At 30.1% G+C, this 14,945-nt stretch overlaps 1 protein-coding gene across 1 annotated transcript; it reads right to left on the bottom strand.

Moving 5' to 3' along the window:
- Positions 1 to 5,349: 5,349 nt before the first annotated feature.
- LOC129906429 (uncharacterized) lies at positions 5,350 to 14,122 on the bottom strand. Its single transcript, XM_055982201.1, has 4 exons — positions 13,135 to 14,122; positions 5,920 to 6,765; positions 5,564 to 5,853; positions 5,350 to 5,504 (listed from the first exon to the last, which is right to left on the bottom strand). The coding sequence occupies exons 1-4, from the start codon at positions 14,020 to 14,022 to the stop codon at positions 5,393 to 5,395; spliced, it is 2,136 nt and encodes a 711-aa protein (XP_055838176.1). The 5' UTR covers positions 14,023 to 14,122; the 3' UTR covers positions 5,350 to 5,392.
- Positions 14,123 to 14,945: the final 823 nt, after the last annotated feature.

The raw sequence follows: 14,945 nt of genomic DNA, 5'->3' as shown, positions 1-14,945 counted from the left end.
CCAACATTTTTAAGAGTGAACTGCTTTTTTTAGAATTTGAGAAAATCATTTACAATATACATAAATTTCAAAACATATTTTAAGCACAAATTATGATTTTAAAAAGCATTAACCACCCAGACTGATAAAAAGTTATCTCTCTTTAAAATAATTTTTGTTTTGTATCGATTAAAAAAAATGTGTTGATTCCCACGTTGGGCGCCATATTTGATGACATTGGTTTTTAGTTTTTATGATACCACCTGGTATCATATTATTTTTACCAAAAGGATCACTAGCTTATTTTTAGGGCTCCATTAAATTAACTGCCAAAAGTATTAAACTTTTGTATTAACTTATGTTAACGGTTTCTGCTCGATTTTAATTGCGCGAGATAACGATATCAAGCTAAATTGAGCCTAAGCCATTTCCAGCGACCTTTCTTATGAGCTCATAGAGGTGAGTGAAAATGTATGGTGCGTTAATAGTTTACGGAAACTTTTTAAGATATTAAACCAAAATTCACTATCCGCCTTGCAAATATTCGAAATAAATTTATTTCATTTCTTTTCCCTATAACTTAAGATCAGATTTTTAAAAAAAAAAGAAAAACAATCAAATGTATTATGTTGATAAAATCTTATTTTATTCAAATGTAGTGTGTGTAACGTAACTTATTATTTCGATTTTCCTTGGAAACATTGGAACAACATTTTTATCGCTTTAGAATTTAGATTTATTTCCTCGAGATAACGTTTTTCTTCGTCTTTAAGTCCAAATTTTTAAACTGACATCGTTTTGGAGTCTCCAGCTTTTCCGGTAAACTTATTGTTTACCTATCGGAAATGAAATCAATATCCATATTGTATGAAATAATTGACAAAGTTTATACCATTTTCTTTTTAAATATAGAATTGAACATCTCACATTGCATTGAGTAAAATTCAAAAGTTCATCTAAAGATCGATCACATACAGAAAAAGTTGAATCTTATTCTGAGGAAAATCATAAAAAGTCCAAGTTTCGAACCTAATTCTGTCCATGTTAATTCTTCTGAGATGACAGAAATTACAAATTGTGCTCCTATTTCGACTCCAGTTCCTCAAAAAGTTGATGATGAACCTGATTCATTGCATTTTCCGTTAACAACAGTTCAAGATTTGAAGGATTTGAATATTTAGGTATATCCTTCAGATCTTAGACTTTTGTTATAGGTAAATGCAATGAATCAAGCTCGTCATCAACTATTTGAAGAACTGGAGTAGAAATTGGAATACAATTTGTAATGTCTGTCCTCTGAGAAGAAGGGTCATGGACAGAATCAGGTTCGAATTTCGGATTTTTCATGATTTTACTCAGAATAAGATTCAACGTTTTCTGTAATAATTATTTGATAGACTTTTAGATGAACTTTTGTATTTGACTAAATGCAATCCGTGGTCGCATTTTTTAGTGAATGAGTTCGTTGTTGATAAAGTTGCTCCCAAGTCTGCATTATTATTTATCTCATGTTGCCCATTCAACTCAATCATTTCTTCGACTTCTTCAGTATCTGAAATTTGTAAATTTTTATATTTTTTTATTCGAATTGGAGCACGGATGAATCTGTTACTATTACCGTCCTCGATTCTTGAAATTCTATGTTTGAGTATTTTCTATGAAAACTACAATCAGCTTTCGATGCTGATATTTTGAGATTCTGAATAATAATACAATTAATTTTAAATAAATCAAACATACATATACAACAGTCGGAAAAAGTATTTTGACAAAATGAACATTTTTCTAACTGATGAGAATAATCTGTAACGGTTAATAATAAAATAAGGAAGTTGACGGTTATTTATTAAGTATATTATGGTGAATCTCATGATGGCCAATGTCAATCATATAGTTGGTATTATTCTTCAGGCCTGCATTTTTTGTATAAAAAGTACTAATTTTTGAAGGAAAAAAGTATTTTGTCAAACGTTCTTTTTCAATGTTGGTATGGTAAGGTAATGCATTTTACGAGTTTCAAGCACGTATCAAACTGAAGGACTTATTAAGGCTCCGATTTTCAAAAAATTGGGCAAAACGGCGGAACTTATCATTGAAATTAGTGCATCTTCTGTTGCAAGTCATAATTTCGGTATGTCTGTTAAAAAATCTGTGGAGAACTGAATTTATCGTGGGAAACTAAAAATTACCAAATATGAAGACACAAAAATATAATTATACAATTATACTATTCAGAATTTACCATGAATGGACAAAAAATGAAAAAAATGCACTAAAAAAAATAGACGAATTTTGAAGAACTCACTATAAATCGGGGATTGACTCCAAAAATTCTGAATTTGGAAATGCCATTCTTTCATCAAAAACTTTGTTAGCAAAAGTACCATTTGCATTGAGCTCGAAGAAGAAAATTTTGCCATGTTTATGGGAAGATAATACAGCATTTATCTCATAAAACAGAAATTGAAAAAAAAATTGAATTCTCAAAGGGATACTTTGTTTTTGAATGAAAGAAGCATACCAATATGTTCCTTTGAGAATTCAGTTTTTTTCGATTTTTGTTTTATGAGGTAAGTACTGATTTATAGTGAATTTTTCAAAATGCGTCTATTTTTTTTTAGTGCATTTTTTTCATTTTTTGTCCATTTATGGTAAATTTTGAATAGTATAATTGTATAATTATATTTTTGTGTCTTCATATTTGGTAATTTTTAGTTTCCCACGATAAATTCAGTTCTCCACAGATTTTTTAACAGACATACCGAAATTATGACTTGCAACAGAAGATGCACTAATTTCAATGATAAGTTCCGCCGTTTTGCCCAATTTTTTGAAAATCGGAGCCTTAATAAGTCCTTCAGTTTGATACGTGCTTGAAACTCGTAAAATGCATTACCTTACCATACCAACATTGAAAAAGAACGTTTGACAAAATACTTTTTTCCTTCAAAAATTAGTACTTTTTATACAAAAAATGCAGGCTCGAAGAATAATACCAACTATATGATTGACATTGACCATCATGAGATTCACCATAATATACTTAATAAATAACCGTCAACTTCCTTATTTTATGTTTAACCGTTACAGATTATTCTCATCAGTTAGAAAAATGTTCATTTTGTCAAAATACTTTTTCCGACCATTGTATGTAAAAAACAGAACAATTCGATAACAATAAATAAACAAAGTATTTAAAAACAAAGTATAAAATCTCAACTTTCAACACAGGCACTAGATTTTTATACTTTTATACCAATAAATAAAAGTATTATACCATTGGTATAAAAGTATACAAATCTAGTGCCTGTGTTAAAAGTTCAGATTTTATACTTTGTTTTTAAATACTTTGTTTTTTATTGTTATCAATACAACAAAATGTTATGTTTTGTTGCAGGGAGTATTTTATTCATCTCATAACATCAACCGGCATCTCTTTGATTTCAAATATTTTCTTCTATAAGATTTCATATGAAATGATGGGCTAAGTCGATCACAACAAAAAAAATGTTAAAAAAAGAGCCAAGTTCTCTTATGTTAAAATTATACTGGAACAAAAAGTAATTATCAATTCTTCAAGTTATTTGAAAAATTGCAATCAAAATTACAAACAAAATTTAACCAATACAAATTTAAAACCAAACTTTAGAATTTGGTACACTTTTACTTCTCAGTACTTCTTGTGCCAGCATAATTTTAACATATTTCCTTAACAGTTATGTTTTTGTTGTGATTTCACTACTTTTTGCAAGGTATTGCTAAGAGTGGGGACCACGCCCTCTGATAAAAGAATGTAAATTTTTAAAATATTTCTTTTGCATAAGATTTTAGCAAAGCTATTTCAGATTCTATCAGGAGTGCTCTATAATATTTGATGAAAATTCAGAGAAAATGGGCGATTGCCGCGCCCCCTGACTAAAATTCTCAAATTTTAAATTTTGTTCCTTTGTATAAACTACCTGGCTCTACCAAGTTTCAAGATTCTAGGATAGTAAGAAGTGCCCCTTAATTTATAATCTCAAATTTTCGATATTCTCCTTTGTATGAACCACAAGACCCATCGCTGTGCCGAATTACAATTTTTTACGATAACGTGAAGTTCTCCATAATTTTGGTTAGTGAGTGAGTCAGTCATTTACGGTTTTTGCGACTTTTGAAGCTCTATATCTAAGTAGCTGAAATTTTATGAGGAGTTTGTTTCAGTTCAACAAATGGAGCGAGTTTGAAATTTCTGGCATATTTGGTATAGAAGTTAGAGGGGTTCGAGAATGGTGTGAGTTGTTTCCTGTAATCTATTAATAAGGGTGTAGTGCCAAAGCGAACTTACCTAAATATGGTACTACCGTGCCCCTTGATTAAGAATATATACTTCTGGCTTTCTAAAAAAAATTTATATTTTAACATTGTAGGTGCTGCCGTTTCAATTTTTTTTAAGTAAATTTTCTAGAACAATTTTAAGAAAAACAAAAACACATACAAATTGAAAAAAAGTAACGTAACTGTGTCGTCTGCAAATATGCATTGATACTTTTTTTTTATAAAGGTAGTTGTTATCAAGTTATTGCACGAAATGTCGTTTCATACACCTTTTATACAAACCACCACCTTTGAACTTTCTCTGAAATATAAATCGATGTCCACACCTAAAATTACTTCACGCATCAAGATTTAGATAGGTTACTTTATATAACATCGATCTGATGCATCCAATACAAAATTGGCCATTCTCCTATAATTATAATCGCCCCTGCCACCTCAATTGGTAAAAACAATCCATATTAAAAATAATTTTTGTTATTATCGATCCAAAATATTTTTCGGTTCCTGCGTTGGGCGCCATATTTGATGTTATTGCTTTTAAAATTCCACTTGGTATCATATAATTTTTAACATACGAGTCATAATCATATTTGAGTGGTTCCAATTAATTTACTGCGAAAAAGTATTCAACTTTTTTATAACCTTGTTTATCTTTATATTACCTTTGTTTTTTGTACTACCTTATGGCTACGGTTTCAGTTTGATTTTTAACCTGCGAGCTAACGATTCCAAACGATTAAAAACTTAAGCGAGTTCGTGCGAGCTTTCTAATAACTGAGCCCATAGATTTTAGCACCATATCCATATCCACCGAATTAAAAGTTAAGTGTAATTGTGTGGTTAGGTGAAAATGAACGGAAACTTTGTAATACATTAAACAAAAATTCAGTATTCAAATTAACTTGCCTTGCAAATATTCAAAGAACTGTATTACATTTGTTTTTCTGAGGGATCAGATTTTAAAATATAAAAAAGAAAAGCAATGACAGATCAGATTTTAAAACATAAAAAAGAAAACCAATGAAATTTAAATGTTTATAAAGTCTTATTTTGTTAAAATTATTATAAAATGTAGTATGTTTAACGTAACTTATTACTTCTTAACATTCATATTATCTTCCTTATCAGAGACATTATATATTATATCTTCGTCAGCATCTTTCTCCAAAGAACATTCACTAACTGATGAATCTTTGTCCTTTCGCCTAAAAAATATTTTAAGTCATAATTTATGTTTACTATAATCAAATCTATGAAAACTCACCGTTTTCTGGCAACTCTTAAATTGACATACTTAAAAACGCTGTGTCTAAGAAAATCTTCACATTCTTTTCGAGTAAAACGATCATCAGCCTTGGAAATGATTTTTTGAAAGAAACTTATTAAAGCTTTGTATTTCATAAAAGACAATTTAGAATTATTCCCTCGAGAACGTCCAGTCCACGAATATTTCATTAGTAATTGTGTTGGGATAACGTTTTCCACGACTGCAAGTCCAAATCTTTGCACTGACATCGTTTTGGAGTTTCCAGCTATTCCGATAAACTTGTTTATCTATCAAAAAAGAAGAAATTAGTATCTATTAAATTTTATGAAACAATTGGCAGTGAAAGGTTGTACCATTTTCTTTTCAAAGTTCTCACTTGTGGCGAGTTTTTTATTCAAATCCTTCAGATCTTGAACTGTTGTTAACGGAAAATGCAATGAATCAAGTTCTTCATCAACTATTTCAGGAACTGGAGTCAAAATTGGAACACAATTAGTAATGTCCGTCATCTGAGAAGAAGGGACATGGACAGAATCCGGTTCGACACTTTGATTTTTTATGATTTTACTCAGAATAAGATTCAACGTTTTCTGCATATCATCGATCTTTTGATGAACTTTTGTATTTGACTTAATGCAATGTGAGATTTTTATGTCCATATTATCAAGTTTGTCTTCGTGGTCGCATTTTTTCATGAATGAATTCTCTGTTGGCAAACTCTCTTCCCCGATGTCTGGATTATTAGTTATCCCATGATACTCTTTTAATTTAATCATTTCTTCGACTTCTTCAGTATCTGACTTTTGTAAATTTGTTTTTTTAGATTCGAATTTTAGCTCTGATGGATTTATAATCGTCCTCGATTCAGAGCACCAATTTCCTTTTCTTCGATTTGTTTTCTTATTGAATTTACGAGAAAATCTTAAAATGCTATGTTTGAGTATATTTTGTTTCAAAAAGTGTTCACATTCTTTTCTGCCAAAACTATGATCAGCTTTTGATATAACTTGCAGGCAAAGATTGAAGATCGACGAATAAACCATGAAAGGAAGCTTTACATCTTTAGAGACCTGATGGCGACCGGTCCATGTGAATTTTGTTAATAACTTGGGAGATATTATTCTTTCAACAATTTTGACACCAACCAGTTTAGCCAATTTATTTCCAGAGTCTCCAGCAATTTTAGTAAATTTGTTAACCTGTAAATAAGGTAAGAAATAATTACACAATTTAAGGTAAGATTAATTGTAAATGCTAAAATCTGTGAAGGATCATTTGTTTTTGCGTAGTAAATTTATTTATCAACCGAAGAAACTATTTTCAGTGGTCTTAGCCTTAAATGAAGTCTCAAAAGTGCCTAGATAGTCCCGAAACCAATGCGCTCCGAACCTACCATAGTACGAAAACGAAAACTTTAAACGCATTTTTTTCGAAACTAGTTTTTTTCCGCGCCGTGCAATGTAACTCAAAAACTAATGAAGCTATCGACTTGAATTTTCAAGCAAATTACTCCTTAACTTATTGGCCACAACACAAACCTAAAAGTTGAATAAAATTTGTACAGTAAATATTTTTTTTAACTACTTCTTTGTAAAAAAACATGGTTTTTTTCGTTTTTTTGATTTCTAATTTTTATTTTTCATTTAAAAAAAAATAAATTTAGGTTCATGCAATGCGTACTAATATCATCTAACGGAAAAAAAATGATTTAAGATGATTTCCTGGACCTGTGCATTGCACGGCGTAAACTAGTAGTCCAAGAGCTAGTGGCACATTTGACTAAGGTAGCTCTTTTAAGGCTAAAAATTCTTACAGTGGTTATTTTTAGCACGCTAAGTAAAAAAATCTTGGTCTGGCAGGCCACAGCGGTGCACATCATATATATATATGACCTTGAAAGTGTAAAAAAAATTAAAAAAAAAAGTTGCTCTTTTAAGGCTGAAATTTTTATAGAATTTAGTTTACCCATCGAGAAGATCAAAAAAAAAATTGCCAGACTTTTTTGAGGTGCACAAGTGCCTGCCAGACTAACTTAAAGGTGCGCATTTTACATGCATTATACGAAATTTTATTCTGTAAAGTCGAAATTTATATATTTTCCAATTTTCTCAAAAACTAGAAGTCGTAGAGACATATAGTTTTCAGTTTTTGATAGGAAATTTATTAGAGCAATGTTCTGTATCACTCAATTTCAGTCTTAATTCACAGTCTTGACAATATTATTATTCAAGGTTTTTTTTTTAAGTTTTTTTTCCCTAAATTCAACTTTAAAATTGGTTATTTAAAAAACGATTGATTTAAATACTTTGATTTCAAATTTAAAATTAAGTGTACAACTTAAGCTTTTAAAAAAAGTATCGCTCATAACTGTAAGTGTTGCCGTTGTTTTTAAATATTTTTTTTTTGATTTTAAGTCATTTTTTAGAAAGTTGCATCTTTCCACTCACCTAACTAGGACTTATATTGGCCAGAACCGGATGTAATTGCACAGTTCCTGTTAAAATCGCTTAGACAAACACATATATAAATTTCGACTTTACAGAATAAAGTTTCGTATAATGCATGTAAAATGCGCACCTTTAAGTTAGTCTGGCAGGCACTTGTGCACCTCAAAAAAGTCTGGCAATTTTTTTTTGATCTTCTCGATGGGTAAACTAAATTCTATAAAAATTTCAGCCTTAAAAGAGCAACTTTTTTTTTTTAATTTTTTTTACACTTTCAAGGTCATATATATATATGATGTGCACCGCTGTGGCCTGCCAAGATTTTTTTACTTAGCGTGCTAAAAATAACCACTGTAAGAATTTTTAGCCTTAAAAGAGCTACCTTAGTCAAATGTGCCACTGGCTCTCCTACTATAGAGGCGTCAACTTTGAAAGGCTCCAGAGCCGCCATTTTGTTATTTTTTCATTTAATTTTTTTTGGAACAGGGGTTATTCTGGCAGTTTTCTAAGTAGTTGGAAAAGTTGACGACGTGATGCAGTGGTTATATAAATGGGTGAAAGGATTTATTACATAAGGTAAAATAATTTTTATAAACCGGAAAGGAATTCCATCATCACTAATAGTTTCAGACTTTAAGGTTTTGAAAATGTTGAAGATTTTTTCCTCGCAAACGACCTTGAAACTAAAATAATCCAAATGGTCATAAAGAAGGTCAGAATTAGGAATAAAGGAAGTAGGCAATTGAGTTGTAAGGGTAAAATGATTGTTTAGGTTATTAGGATTAGGCTCACACTTAGAGATTTGATCAGTGATGTAAGTTGCTTGGTTGCGATACATGTAGTATTTTTGCCAAGTTACAGAATTTGGTGATTTTCTCCACCTATGTACCATGGACACTTTTTATTTTGAATTCGGACTGTCTTTAATGGAATTTGTTTTTCAAATAAATTTTTTAATAAGTTATATATAAAATCAAGTTTATTATCTACGTGTACTATAGGGCAGACTACTAGCATCAGTGTAAAGGGATTCAATATTGGCAGATTTGAAATTTCTATAAGTAAAAGTCAATGGTACTTGAGAATGCGATAAATCAATATCGTAAGATCAGAAGAGACATTTGATTATTTAGGAGAATTCTATTAGGTTCAGACACAATTAAGAATCTTTATAAGAAATAAAATGTTTAACTATTATTTGTTAACTTGATGTTTGTTTTATTTATGTAGAATGCTTCAATTTTACATAAATTTTGATACATTTTGAACAAAGTAATTTTGTTATTTTTTAGAACCGATTTTTCAAAAGCCAGTTAAGCCCCATTTTAATTTTATTCCTACGAATAAATTTTTACTTGCGATATAGGTACTATATATCAAGTTATGCATTCGTACAAAAAAAAAAGTTGAGATAACATTTTTCCATGACATTACGATGGTAGAGAATGCCAAAAAAGTGGGTCCCGGAAGTCCGTCTGTCTGTCTGTCAGTCTGTCTGTATAAGGAGTTACAGCCTAAACGGATGGACCGATTCAAATTTGGTATGTAGTATTTTTTGGAGACTCTCCAGAGGGTTTTTGGAATTAATTTTTTGGACCTAAAATAACGGTACTTGTCATAAATATACCGATTTTAGTAAAGTTAAAATGCTCAAAAACAGCTCTAACGATTTTGTTTAATAAATTTAAATGTAAGTTTTAAAACAAGGTCTATTTTCTTATGAAAAAATTTGTTTTGAAAATCATTATTAACGGTACCTGCCATAGAACCGTTTTTTTTTTCAAATCCGATTATCTCTGAAACTGCTAATTCGATTTCAACGAAACTTTTTGTGAAGAAGCATTTATACAATTTTAATATAAGCCAAAAATAAAATTTCGAAAAAAATAATTTTTGGATTTTTAAAAAAATTTTGAAAATTTTGTTTTGAAAAGTCAAATTTTCGAAAACGGGACATTGAATTTTTTTGAAATTTTATTTTTAGATGTTGATTAGTTATTTCTACAAAATGGCGTACCAATTTTATTTTAAAACTTTTTTTCCAAAAAACTATTTATAAAAAATTAGTTTTTTTTTAAAAACCGGCTCTAACGATTTTGAAAATTTTTTTTCTAAAAATGCATCTTAACAACTTAACTGTCCCCATAGAAACTCATTATAAAACCTTATACGTCCATCATTATTCTCATCAACAACTCTATAAGTCCCATGAAGCACATTGGATTCATATAATTTATTTTTTCCCTTGCCGCCAGAGTCCAATGAGTCATATATGATACATACAAATATTTTCATAAAAAAGAATTTACTGTCCCCATACAAACTCCTTCAAAATCATCTCTGCGTCCAGTACTTTTTTTCAAGAATAAGCATTACTATTTACAATAACGAAGAAAAATAACAAAAATAATAAAAAATTATTAAAATTATTTTTATTTTAAGTGGAGTGATTGAATATAATTCAATATAAGTTCAAGTGACCTCAACTCCAAAAATTTTATAAAGCGTTTCGCCCAGGTACGACAGTGGGCTCATCAGTTAGATCTGTCGTACCCTTACTAAGACGCCTTATTTTGGTCGATGTTTACCGACACTATAGTAAGGGTACGACAGATCTAACTGATGAGCCCACTGTCGTACCTGGGCGAAACGCTTTATAAAATTTTTGGAGTTGAGGTCACTTGAACTTATATTGAATTACTATTTACAAATAATGCAATTAGAATTGGTTTCTTACCTGAGTAATTGGTAAATATTGTTTAAAAAAGGGTTTAGTTTTATGCTCCTATATGATTCATGGACGTATGATATTTGACTTTCATCGCCACAAGTCCAATGAATCATATAGGAGCATAAAACTAAACCCTTTTTTTAACAATATTTACCAATTACTCAGTTAAGAAACCAATTCTTATTGCATTATTTGTAAATAGTAATGCTTATTTTTGTAATGAAAATGTGAAAAACTGACATTGATACCGTATAGGCTAAAAAAGTTATAACTTATAAGGGTCAAATGGTCACGGAAATCAGTTTTTCACAAATATCTCGCGACCTATTTCTCGGAGTTCATCAGAGGGCATGGTTCGTCGTAAAACTATATACAATATAATTTTCTCTCTAAAATCAAAAGTTTCGGATGTAGAGCGCAGAGAAGATGAACTAGATTGCACTTACATACGAAAAAACACATCTTTTTGGTTTATGTTGCTCAATTTTTGAGGTTCTTATAGATGCTGCTTATATTTTTTTGGTCTCATTTACTTATGATTATTATTTTTATACGGATTCTCTTAAAAAAGTGCAAAAATGTACACATTGAGATAAAAAGTAATAAACAAAAAAGAAAAAAAAATTGTTTGGAAATTGTGTATGTTTCCCTTACTTCTTACCCCTTACAACAGCCCTGGGGAGTAAAAAATAAAAATTAAAAGCACGCATTAGTTGTTTGGGTCTCTAATTAAAAAAGTATTCTATAGGAAAATTTTGAATTTAAAAAAGAAAGATAATATAATTTAATGTCAAAAACGTCCTTGCAAATTTTCTGTAAGATGGGTCGTTTTCGAGGTATTGATCAAAGCGTATTTTTCAAAAAGGCTGGCGTGTGGAAAGCCGTACAAGACAAAACACATTATCAAGCCTACCTACCCATACAATAATTGTGGATCGTAGTTAAAAAAATATTCTTCCATATCGATACCTTCCCGTAAGAATGTATTAAGCGACATTTTTTTCGAAAATGACTCTTTGATGTGGAAATATACTATGAGATAAGCGCCACGTTTTGGTTTCATTTTGGTTGTTTTATCATGTATACAAATGAAACTAGAGCGAACATAAAACTGTGCAACCCATACATTTCCTCACAGAATAATTTTGTTTTTTGCGTTTCCTGAACAATTTTAGAAATGTCGCTTAATACATTCTTACGGCAAGGTATCGATATGTTTACATATAACTTCTCCCAAAATAAAAAAAAAAAAATCTTAAAAAAAATCAAAGATTTTTTAATGAAATAACTTTTTTTGCTCAAACATTTTTCCAATTTTATTTGCAGTTTGGGAAAGTATTTCTTCTTTTCCTACACATTCATGAATAAATTATGCTCTATAGCCATATTTTCATATAGCAAACACGTTTTTAGAAACACGTCTTTGTGAATCATATATGACTCATGGACTCTAGAAACACGAAACAGAAAATTTTCTATGAGTCAAATAGGACTCATGGGACGTGGAGTGATGAATCCTTCAAATAAACAAAATAATATTGAACGTAGAGAGGTTTTTTAATCAGATTTTATGGGGACAGTGAAGTTGTTTTTAGTAAAAATATGTATATGAGTCATATATGATACATGGGCCTCTGGAGGCTTGTGACAAAACATATATTTTGAGTCATATGGGACTCATTGGACAGTTAAGCTGTTAATATATCAATCAAAACTGCATACTTGTTTTGGAGGGCAATTTGATTTCAGATTTTATTTTATTTTTTTTTTAAGGGCCAATTTTTCAATAGTCAGTTAAACAGTCAGTTAGTACTTATTCCTAAGGATAAAGAAAAAATCAATTTTTCAACAGGCAGGTATAGCTTATTCCTAAGAATAAAACTATCTGCTTCTTTCAGAGACGAATAAAAATTATTCTAAGAAATAATCTCAACAAAAATATTGTGTCAGTTGTCAAAGCTGTTTTGAAACAATTTTCAAAAAAATACAGTGGAAAACAAGAAAACAAAAACAATCATGAATAAAAATGACATTTAATTTTAAATATTTTTGAATTTGACAATTTTTTTTTGTTATTCTGTAGAATAAATTAATATTGATTGAAAAATTCAATGTTTTTATCTGATGGTTTATGAGCCTAACAACTTTATTCGTCGAACAGTTAACTGACTGTTTATTAGAAGATTGAAAAATTGGCTCTAAAACGAATTTTTTTTTTATTTAGTTTTGTTTGTACCTATATAGTAGGTACCTATATTTTCCAAATTTCTATTTAAAAAGTCTTACAAATTTAAGCAACTTTAACTCTAAGAGCAAGTTCGTGCGACCCAGTCGTGCATTTTATTTTTTTAATATTGACATTTATTCTTCTGATATTCTACAACTAAACTTACCAATTTCGACATTAAGATTTTATTATGTTCCAGTTCTTTATCAAGACGATTGAGTTCTGTAACTGTAGAGATTGGAAATTTATATGATTCTGTTTCTGCACTATCGGATAGAGGGTCTTCGGCCAAGTCTATAACATTACTCTCGACATTTTTCAAAATATCATCCAAAGATTTCTGTAAACTATCAATCTTCATATGAGTAAGTTCATTTGCCAAAAGACATTTTTCAATTTTTTCATCGACTTGATCGATTTTCGCCTTCGACGAAAATCGATCTGCAAAGTCATCAATATCTTTAAATTTATCAAACGGAAGATTAGCTTCCAATCCGATTTTATGAAAAACCAAATCTAATGTTTTTGCAAAATTATCAAGTTTAAAATGAGTTTCGGTATTTTGAAAAAGACAATTTGATATTTTGCCATCCATTTCATTAAGTTGGATATTGTGATTGCAAGTTTCTGTTATATTTTTTTGATCAAGATCATCATAATCGAAAGAATAATCAATTTTAAATTGTTGTTGATTTTCTTTAGAATCAATCAACGTTTCAGATTCTTCTTCTTGATAAGAATTCAAATCTTTTTCTTCATTTTTCATGTTAATGATAATTGGCGGGAATTGGTTAATGTGTTTTGATTGGAGATTAGTGCTCATGGTTTCTGCTAATTCGTAGCTTTTTGCCATTGTCATGAAAGTAAAGTTCTTTTGTTGCCAAATATCTTTATTAGGCAAAGATGAAGGATCTTTTCTAAGTTTGTCAAGTTCGGTTGTGGGAAGATGTTGAGGCCAATAAACTACAGTACCAGCTAACCAATTTGCTGGAACAACTACATAACACATAGTGATTTTATCATTTATTTGTATATTTCCAACTACGAAACTCATGTTTTTTTTCTATGGAAATGTATTATTAGTTATAAGATCAATAGATTTGTTTAAACAATTTATAAGATTGTTTATTTTTAAATTTTGTTTATTTTGTAGTTTTTGACAGCTGACGTTTGTGTGTCGGCCATGATTCGAATTCGAATTCTGTTTTCGAATATTAAGGGTCTGTTTTCATGAGAACAAAATTCAAGTTCGAGTATCGAAACCATTGTGAATTGATCACAGAACTAAATTTTATAGCCTGTTTTCACTAGAGCCGAAATGAGATCATTTCGCAAATTATTTAATTACGAATGTCAAATCGTAAAGAAAAAAAAAATATAAATTGAACCGACGTACAGCCATATTCTGGCAAACCTCAGAAGTCGCAAAAACCTCACAAAAGGATCACAACTCTCAAACCTCTTACTAGCAAAAATCCAACTTATGTGTTGTGACCTGCTTCAGAACAGATCACAAAATCAAAAGTTTTTGTGATACGAAAACCTCACAAAATCGAATTCAACTCACCTTGTGGCTGCGTTAATTTACCAAATTATCTCATTTGGGCTGTTGTTGTGAACACAGGTTTCTATCTGACATTTTTTCCGGTTTTCTTGACTTATTTTTCTTCCGCTAAGTTGTGTCAGATAGAAAATATATAATTGGAAAGGAATGTGTGATTTTATGGCAGAATCTGCGTATAACTCGGCTGAAATTCTTAAATAAATTTTAGCTCGGTTAAATGTTTGGGATAATTTTGTATGGGACCTATAATTTGGTTCGACCCAGCGTACTAGGCCTTAAAGCCTTGTACATGATTTGACTATACATGATTGAAGTTATAAATATACTTGTCTCTTTACTGAAATTCAATTTTATCAAATCATTTGCAGTAGTTGTGTGAATATGCACGGAGAAAAATGAATCTAGTATTTTAT

This window comes from Episyrphus balteatus, chromosome 1 (assembly GCF_945859705.1).
Source record: "Episyrphus balteatus chromosome 1, idEpiBalt1.1, whole genome shotgun sequence".
Taxonomy (NCBI): Eukaryota; Metazoa; Arthropoda; class Insecta; order Diptera; family Syrphidae; genus Episyrphus; species Episyrphus balteatus.
Note: the sequence above shows the minus strand (reverse complement) of the source record. Positions and strands in the feature narration are given on the sequence as shown.

What these genes read in the sequence shown, in the direction of transcription:
- LOC129906429 (XM_055982201.1), bottom strand. Translation starts at nt 14,022, where the DNA reads ATGAGTTTCGTAGTTGGAAATATACAAATAAATGATAAAATCACTATG. An exon ending in AGAACTTTGAAAAGAAAATG is followed by an intron (nt 5,854 to 5,919) that starts GTACAACCTTTC and finishes CTTTTTTGATAG; the next exon opens with ATAAACAAGTTTATCGGAAT. An exon ending in TTAAGAGTTGCCAGAAAACG is followed by an intron (nt 5,505 to 5,563) that starts GTGAGTTTTCAT and finishes AATATTTTTTAG; the next exon opens with GCGAAAGGACAAAGATTCAT.